At 45.7% G+C, this 9,520-nt stretch overlaps 1 protein-coding gene across 1 annotated transcript; it reads right to left on the bottom strand.

Moving 5' to 3' along the window:
- Positions 1–703: 703 nt before the first annotated feature.
- On the bottom strand, positions 704–8,582 carry ADI1 (acireductone dioxygenase 1). Its single transcript, XM_048935947.1, has 4 exons — positions 8,424–8,582; positions 5,353–5,472; positions 4,211–4,390; positions 704–2,470 (listed from the first exon to the last, which is right to left on the bottom strand). The coding sequence occupies exons 1-4, from the start codon at positions 8,541–8,543 to the stop codon at positions 2,348–2,350; spliced, it is 543 nt and encodes a 180-aa protein (XP_048791904.1). The 5' UTR covers positions 8,544–8,582; the 3' UTR covers positions 704–2,347.
- Between the last annotated feature and the right edge of the window lie 938 nt (positions 8,583–9,520).

Genomic DNA, 9,520 nt, shown 5'->3' with positions numbered 1-9,520 from the left:
GTGCCTCAGTGCATTTAGTGCTGTACAAGAGGGAACTCCAGCGCTGCCACCATGGCCATGGCACACAGAGCCCTGAACCACATGGCATGGCATAGCACAGCAACCATACAAGTTTAGCCAACGGACTTGACTCTAATTAAACTTTGTTTTTGATGGTAACTCAGTTTTCAGCCAGGCTTAGGAAACCCTGCACAGAAGCTATGCAGGCCGATCTAAGTTCTGCGCAGGCGTTCACTTTACAAGTGTGGGTTGTGCACGCACCCTACAGCACAAACTGAGCCCAGCTCTGCCAACACAAACACATGGTGCACCTGCCTCTTTTGCTACCTTGCGGTCCAAAACCCAAAGGCAGAACTACACATGCTTTTTTTACTAAATGTTTTCAACTTTTAAAATAAAAGCTTTTACCGTTTCCCTTCAAAAATGGGTGAACACTCATCCCAAAACCATTCTGTGCCTGTTGCTGAGGAGCAGCACATCCTGCATAACTGTGAGGCATTTACTGAAAGATGGACCTGCAGGTTTAAGTCCGCTCCATTTCACAGCTGAAGAAACTGAGGCACACAATCAATGACTCATCCAGTGCTACAGAGAAGCATGACCAAGGAAAATAAATGCTGAACAGCTGCAGTAACAGTGCTGCTCATGTGTCCTTAATATCAGCATAAGACAAAAAAAAAAAAAAGAAAGAAAACCACATACCCCAAAGTCAAATTAATTTTATTAATAAATCACAGGAGAAAACTGCTACATTTTGCTGAGAGAAAACCAAAGCTTTATGTACTAGGTCAGAATGAGGGAGGCTGCATGCTAAAATGCTGATTATGTAGATTTATCTTATGAACATTTTTAGACAAGAATGAAGTAGGGCTTATTCCCTTTAATTAAAAACAGAATCCTACGTAGTTCATTAGCACTGATTCAGAGCAGAATGAATATTAACGGAGCCCAGCTCTCCCAAGTCTACCTGCCAAAAACATCAAGAGAAAAAGATCAGAAAATGGATTCCTGAGCAACTGTAAATGTAGATGGTTAATGGCACTGCAAGGCACCTCTGAAAGGTCCTGGAGATCATGGAGATCATCTTGGCCAGAAAAAGGCAACTGTTACTGCCATCTTCAAAAAGGAGAGTAATAGGAAGTGGGGAAAAAGAGGCTGACCTGCCTTACTTCAGTCCCCAGGCAAACTACGGAATAGTCTGGAGGAGGCTCAGAGGAAACCTTCTCACTCTCTACAAGTGCCTGAAAGGAGGCTGTAGTGAGGTAGGAATTGGCCTCTTCCCCCAGGTAAGCGGTGACAGGATGACAGATAACAGCCTCAAAGGCCAGGAGAGGTTCAGGTTGGATGTTAGGAAACATTTCTTCTCAGAGTGGTGAGGCATTGGAACAGGCTGTCCAGGGAGGTGGTGGAGTCACCGACCCCAGAGATGTTCAAGAAAAGAGTAGACATGGCACAGAGGGGCACGGTGGTGATGGCTGAAAGGTAGACTTGATGATCTCAGTGGTCTTCTCCACCATTAATGATCCTATGATTCTATAACAAGCCATTACAGAAGCCATTCTAGGCACACGAAATAGGAGATTGAAAACATAAGGTCAGCACCAATTTACCAGAGGCACATTCTGTCTGACCATTCCACAGGCCCTCTCAGAGAAAACAACTGGCTCTGCAGCAGAGGAAAATGGTGGATTGCAGTAAGGCTTTCAACTGTTCCCCACTGTAGCACTGTAGTCAGGCTGAGGATATCGACTACACAGTGGGTGAAAAAACTCTGAGTCACTGGACTCGTTGAAGTTTAACTGTCAGCTAGTTACAAGTGACATTCCTCAGTAGTCAAAAACAGGGAAAATCATGTTTACCTTCATAAACAATTTGGATTGCCAAAGTCCAGTTTAGGACACTTGTTTGTCTAGCCTGGAGATGAGAAGGCTGAGAGGAGGCATAACCAGAGTTTCCCACTAGAGAGGGGACTGCAAAGAAGTCAGAGCCAGATTCTTTCCAAGGCAAAAGAAAACAATTATAAGCTGTGCCAGGGGATTTGGCCATAAAGAAGAAAACTTCCTGACTGTGGGACTGGCTGAGCTCTGGAAGAGGTGCCTGGACAGACTGTGGAGTCTCCTGCATCAGAGATTTTCAAAACCCAAGAGGCTGTATATCTAATTTTGAAGTTGGCCCCATGCTTCAAAGTGGACTAGATGGCCTCCAAATGACCTTTCAACCTACATTTTTCTGTGATTCTGTGATCCTAAGTGTATATGCAACTAGTAGTGTAATCAGTTGAAAGAACACCAATCACATTTATTCTACTTGGCTTCAGGCTATTCCACCTGTCAGGTCTCAGACATCATTACTGTGCTTCTTCGGCCAAAAACTTCATATACTGTTTCCGAGCAGGAAAATCATCAGCTGGTCTGTTGTATGCTGTCCAGACTGGTTCTCCAACAAAAAGCCTCATTGCTTTCACGTAGTTCTGTCAAAGAACAAAAAGTCACAAGCAATTTCAGATTTATTTTCTGTGGCAAATCCTGAAATTAATGTTTTAATTTGCATTTATGCAGCAATTCCTGAAAGCATTTCAAGATGGACTGAAAACTTCATGTGTCCCAGAACACTGTAGCATGATGCTGCTGTTGCCAACTCCTGCAGCGAGATTTTGCACCTATGCAGGGATATATGTTGTGTCACAACCAGTGCCTCCAGAGTGGGCAGACAGTACTTCCACCTGATCAATGAAACCAAATAAACCCTGTTTTATGCAAATCATTTTGCACTGGATCCACAGCACCAAGCAGAGCAGCATCTAATTCCTACTTGCTCAGTTAAACAACAAAAATCAGAAGACCCAAGATCTCTACAAAATGCCTGAGGAATATCAAAAGCTCCAAAGCGAGGGCCTCAAAAAGCTCAATGCATAAACTACCCAAAAAACAACACTGCAGAAAGCAAAACTCTCCAGATTTCCAAAGAAGTAGGCCAGCAGTCAGCCAGAAGCATGTTGGGTAGGAATGTGAAGCTGTGGTAGCAGAATGGAGGATTACATCCCACAGAAATGCTCCAACCACTGAGTTATGGGGAACTCATCTCTCCTCTACTGCCAGCTACACTACAGGTTTAGGCCCTACCTATATTGTAAATGCTGCTAAGTGCTTATCTTGCATTTGTATACTCAGCAATGTCAAGAATAAAATTAGGCACCTAAAAAATTTAGCCTCAAAACCCAAGGGTTTAGAAGTACCTAAAGAATGTATGGGAGATTTTGAAAGTAACATTTCTAGACTAAAGTTCCCAAAGTGAACATAAACATTTGTAACGTCTTGTAGATTCACTGCATAATCCCTCATATTTTGTGTATGTAAAGTAAAAGCCTTAAACTAGCAATTGTAGCAGATTCACCACAGACCTCAAAATGTTGACAAGAAATCTCTGGTATATCACCAAAACAGCATTTTTTAAAAAATCTTTATTATTATAATTGTTATTATTTACATAAACAACAAACATTATCTAGACATCTGATTTGAAATCATACCACACTCGGGACTATCCTAGAAAGGGAGTTCTGCCACACACGAGACAACAGCACACATTTCCCTATCTACCAGGGCTAATGCTAAGATTAAAAATGTATTTGTAAGAGTCCACAAGGGCAGGCACACAGATCAGGACTACGTGTGCAATCTCACAATCCATCTGCCAAAACACTCTCCAAAAGCAGGTCACCTCCTGTGAAGTCAGCATTCAATCTAGCATACGCTAGCAGCATGCAGTGGCTCTGCAGCCTTAAATCATTCTTTCCCTGAAGGTGAATTTAGCACTTATGAAGAATGCCACTGCCGTACAAAGATATGCTCTGTCTGGCCCTACAAAGACACGCAACACAGAGGGATTCATCTCCACAGTGCAGCTGACAGTGGGGGCAACTGTGCGAGGGACAGCTGCAGGGTTTGGCTCTCAGGCCACCGTCGCACAAGGTATGCTATGGATACCACGTGGCAATGACTTGCAGTTACAGCTGATGAGATTAAGCTGAATTTGTGACCCGGAGATGATAGGTTCAAATGCTATGAATTATTTAGTATTTTTCATATTCCTACTTCATATTTAATATGCTTTGCTAATGAACTGCAAGTCTCAGGGCATGCAGTTACCAATAAGATACATACTCACATCCATTTGTCATCAAAATTTAGGGTAATTTATGATAACATACATTCTCATCCAGTGTAAATCGGTGATATATGCCAGCAGGGAGGGTTATCATGTCTCCTTTCTCCATGGAAATCCGGATCCATTTGTCATCTTTGTCTCGAACATCAAAATAGCCAGATCCATCTAAGATGTAACGAATTTCATCGTCTAGATGTAAATGCTCTTCATAAAATGTTTTTATCTGGGGATAGGAGGTATCTATTAATACCAAATATAGAAAAACTGCAAAGGAATCTAGCTGAAACATTTGGCAAAGCAGACAAAGGCTTTCAGTGATGCAGTGATTTAACTAACAGACGAAACCAGCAGGATTAAAATGGCCAATCCAGTCAGCCAGACCCAGGGGTCCGGGTACTTTTTATCCATGCTAGCACAGGCGTGCCTGAAACACTTCTCAGCCTTTACTGATTCAGCATGGCAGCCCTCTATCTTTGCATAATGCTGAACTCATCCAGGGCACTTAAATTACTATGTAATTCAGCTTCTAAAAAACTTGAAATCAGTGTAATAATGGGCCTAAAACAAACTGGTAAGAGGAAAGATTTAATGGAAATGTTGAAATACCACCAGGCTGCCGTATTCAGATCAGAACAGCAGTCTAATGCCCTGAGGCAGGGAAAAATACACTCCTTCTAGGAGACTCAAGACCTGGCACTGCTTGTGTTCACCTGCTTCCAAATAGCCAAGCTGTTTACTTCCTAAGTTAACAAATCATCTTGTAAGGGAAACATATCCCTCAAATTCCATGATGTTAACATTCATTTTGAGAAGATATATTTTGCAACAGCCAGCAGGATGTCTCAGCCTTCAAAGCCCATACACAGCTGGGAACAGCCTGCCTTCATCCTGGTTAGGATCTCTGACTATCTGCAGGGCTCCGAGTTTCAAAATGGCACAGTGATGGAAAGTAGCCTAAAAACTTTGCAGGCAACCTACAGAAGCAAAAGGCCTATCCCTTCCTTGTTCTAGAAGGAGTATCAACATTTATTTTACTAAAGTTAAGGACTTTAGTAAAAGATGTATTTTAAACACAAATTTAATCTCTCAGAGCGTATGTAATAAGCATATGTTAAAAAGCTGACTCTGCACTCTAGCAGCAGAATTCAGAGTGCAAATCCTCATTCAAAGTGATGGCCTGCATACCTTTTCTTCGTAATTTGGCAACTTGTCTTTATGTATAGTTATTATATCCATCCAAGAATAATTTTCTGCTTCCCGAATCTCTTTCAGATGTGGGTCAGTCTCATAATTATCAGCATCCAACTAAAAACAGGCAGAAAAAAAATGCATTCAGACACAATCACTTAAAACACAACTGAAGATACTAATGTGGAAAAACAAAGTTGTTGTCTATGGGCAAGCAGATAACCTGAGTGACTATGTTGAGTGACTACGTTAGCTCCTTATAGGTACACAAGGCACATACCAATGCCTTTCAAGACAGAAAGGTGAACACACAAAAGCACAACTACTGCATGCTCAGTAATGTACCAGATACTAATAAGTCTAGAAGTTACTATTTGGTTAACATGGGAAGACCAAAAATGATAAAAACCTTAGTTTTCAAAACCAGCACAGACATCCCATGTCAGCTTGTCATCGAAAACCACGCTTGCCTTCCCATACTGCTTCAACAACTTGATTCTCATTCAGGAGCCAGATTCATTGCATTTCCCTATATCAGCCCCACTGAAGCCATCTGGGGAGCCTTCCTGCTGCTGCTGCAGCCATTTCTGAGGTTCAGAAGTGCTGGCAGACACATATGGATTGGTACCAGTTCTTTAAGCACTGCTTCCTCACCCAGCATGACTCAACTGCCAAGCACACAAGCTTATTGTCACACACAGAACAGCAGCAGCAGCACAGCAGCAACAAATAAGATTAAATTAGAGAGTAATGGGTTTGAGCTCTTTGCTGATTGTGTCAGAAATTAATAAACTGCTCTGGATACACTTCACTTTTTCTGCACTCGTGCCAAATTTATGAAACTGGGAGAGATGCTAAAAACAGACAAGCAGAAGGTTACCTGAGGTTTCAGAATGGCAAGATCTGCTATGGTTTATTAACTCTTGCAGCATGTCCTTACCTTGCACAGCCTGCAGAGAACTTCAAAGGCTGGAGCCTCAACCGCCAACACACATCCCCATCCCCACAAGGCACTGCCACTCTGCAGCACTGCTTGTGCTGCACTCCTCAAGCCCAGGAGGTATGATTATTGGGAAGAGAAATCCTGAGCTCTTAATGAATACATTTTACAGCTGAGGCATGGCTGATTTATGGTTTGTACCAGAAGTTATCCATCACGTAGCTCTTCTGTTTGAACCACCCCAAGAAGGATACTTTGAAATGTCTCTTACAAATCAGTGAATCACAAGGGTGGGAAAGGACCAGTGGGGACCATCAAGTCCAATCTGTCTGCTAAAACAGGTTCCCTACAACAGGTCACACAGGTAAACATTCAAGCAGATCTTGAATATAGCCAGAGAAGATTCCAGAACTTGTATGGGCAGACTGTTCCAGTGCTCCATCACTTTCACAGTAAAAATCTTTCACATGCTTATATGGAATTGTGTTGGATTTGTGCCCTTTGCCCCTTAACCTGTTGCGGCACACTGAAACAAGACCGGCCTCATCCACTTGACTCCTGCACTTCAGAAACTTATAAACATTGATGTGATCACCTCTCAGTCTTTTCCAGGCTGAACAGCCCCAGGCCTCTCAACCTTCATTCATAAAGCAGATGCTCCAGGCCCCAACCATCTTTGCGTCCCTCCCCTGGACTCCTAGAAGATCCCTGTCTTTCTTGGACTGGGGAGCTCAGAACTGGACGCAGTGTTCCAGATGTGGCCTCACCAGAGCAGAGGAGGAGAATCCTTAAACCTGCTAGCTGCACTCTTTTTAATGCAACCCAAGATACCTGCAGAGAAGGACGTGGGGGTCCTGACGGATGAAAAGCTTAACATGAACCAGCAGTGTGCTTTTGCAGCTCGGAGAGCAAATGGTATCCTGGGCTCCATCAGACAAGTGGTGGCCAGCAGGGACAGGAAGGTGATTGTCCCCCTCTACTCTGCTCTTGTGAGGCCCCATCTGGAATACTGCATCCAGGTCTGGAGCCCCCAGTAACAAGGAAGACAGGGAGCTGTTAGAGAGGGTCCACAGGAGAGCCACAAAGATGATCAGGGGACTGGAGCACCTCTCCTACAAAGACAGGCTGAGGGAGCTGGGCTTGTTCAGCCTGGAGAAAAGAAGGCTGCAGTGTGACCTCATTGCAGCCTTTCAGTTCCTAAAGGGGGCCTACAAACAGAAGGGGAGTCAACTCTTTGAAAGGGTTGATAACTGTAGGACAAGGGGAAATGGTTTTAAGTTGAAGGAGGGAAGATTGAGGTTGGATGTCAGGGGGAAATTCTTTACAGAGAGAGTGGTGAGGTGCTGGAACAGGCTGCCCAGAGAGGCTGTGGATGCCCCGTCCCTGGAGGTGTTCAAGGCCAGATTGAATGGATGGGACCCTGGGCAGCCTGGTTTAGTATTAAATGGGGAGGCTGGTGGCCCTGCATGTGGCAAGGACGTTGAACTTCATGATCCTTGAGGTCCCTTCCAATCCCAGCCATTCTGTGATACCATTAGCCATGTCCACAATGGCACACTAGAGGACCCCTAAGTCATGCTCTACAGAGCTCCTCTCCAGGGGCTCAGCTGCTGACCTGTACTGGTATGACGCCCAACCCAAACCATCCCACCATTCGGAGATGTCCGGTACAAACACACAGCTCACCCTGGTGGGCGTCGTGCCTCAGGATTCAGCCCCAACCCGCAGGTTTGTAGCAGCACCGCCACCATCTCGGGTGGGAATCAAGCGGGGTGAAGGCTGCACAGCGACCAGGGGCGATACACGGACGGGTTTACCAAATAAACACGTAAAAACTTATGTCTCGATTTTACAACGCGGCTGTAAGGGGATATCACATGAAACCCTTGTTTCAGAGACACGGCAAAGGCAGCCCTGAGGACCGCAAGCAGACAACGTGAGAAGAGCCCCCGGGAAAGCCCGCCCCGCAGCCGCCTCCCGGCCTCAGGGGCACGGCGCCATGACGCGCATCGCCGGCGCCCGCCCGCCTCCCGGGGGCAGCGCAGCGCGGCCCGGTGCCGCGCGGCGTCCCTCAGCCACGTCCTGGGGCTCGCACCCCTGGGCAGCGCCGCCCGCCCCCGCCGCTTACTCTGCGGTAGGCGACGCCGAGGCGGCGCAGCTGCTCCAGGCTGACGGCGCGGTTGGGCTCCAGCCTGTGGGGAGCCCGCTGGTCCTCCTGGGACTCATCCATATACCAGGCCTCCACCATGGCGGCGCCGGCAGCTTCCGCGGAGCTGGGCGGCAGCGGCCCGCCCCGCAGCTGAGGCCCGGCCTATGGGGAGAGCGCCAAGATCTCGGGCAGCTCCTGGAGGCCTCCAATTACTTTCTTCTTCAAAAACAACCTCTGAAGTTTCAGATCCCCATGAACAGCCAACGTTCTCAACCTCAAGCCTCTCCTAAGCCTGCTTTAGAAATATTATTCACTTCCCATCCTTCAATCTGTTCATAGTCCCATGGGCATTCTTCTTTCATTTCCAGAATGAGAAATAAACGTTAGTAACAACTAGAACAAAACTGTTTCCTATTGGAATCATAGAATCACAAGATTGGAAACGACCTGCAAGATCATCTAGTCCAACCACCCTCCCATTCCCAGTAGCACAAGCTATTAAACCATATCTCGTAGCTCCTCATCCAGGCGCCTCTTGAACACTGCCAGGAACAGCGACTCCACCACCTCCCTGGGCAGCCATTCCAGTGCCTGACCACCCTCTGAGGGAAAAAGTTTCTCCTAATGTCCAACCTAAACCTCCTCTGGTACAACTTCTGGCCGTTTCCTTGGGTCCTACTATTTGCCTGCGAGAAGAGGCCAGACCCTTTTCCATCACAGCCTCCCTTCAGGAAGTTGCAGAGTGCAATGAGGTCTCCCCTGAGCCTCCTCCAGACTGAACAATCCCAGCTCCCTCACCCACTCCTCATAAGACTTGTGCTCCAGACAATTAAATTTCTTGTTTCCACATTGCAGAAATCCTTCAGGCAGTAAAGTAACTTAAATAGTGTGATGCTGCTTCTACCACTTACCCACTATTATCTTCAGTTTCCTCAAAATTGCTGCTCCAAATAACAGATTTCCATGCAGTAAGTAGGATCTGCACATTTAACACAAGAGGTATGATCTGCAGATTATGACACTTCTTCAGCACATCTGTCATGCTGTTTAACTGTTTCAGCTAGAGATCTAATCAG

This window comes from Lagopus muta, chromosome 2 (genome assembly GCF_023343835.1).
Source record: "Lagopus muta isolate bLagMut1 chromosome 2, bLagMut1 primary, whole genome shotgun sequence".
Taxonomy (NCBI): domain Eukaryota; kingdom Metazoa; phylum Chordata; class Aves; order Galliformes; family Phasianidae; genus Lagopus; species Lagopus muta.
This window is presented reverse-complemented; position numbering and strand designations above follow the sequence as displayed.

Bases quoted from the DNA above. Each gene is read 5' to 3' on its own strand.
- ADI1 (XM_048935947.1), bottom strand. From the start codon at position 8,543: ATGGTGGAGGCCTGGTATATGGATGAGTCCCAGGAGGACCAGCGGGCT. The intron at 5,473-8,423 runs GTAAGCGGCGGG...GCCTGTTTTTAG, and splicing joins TCGGCGTCGCCTACCGCAGA to TTGGATGCTGATAATTATGA. The intron at 2,471-4,210 runs GTATGTTATCAT...GTTCTTTGACAG, and splicing joins GATTTACACTGGATGAGAAT to AACTACGTGAAAGCAATGAG.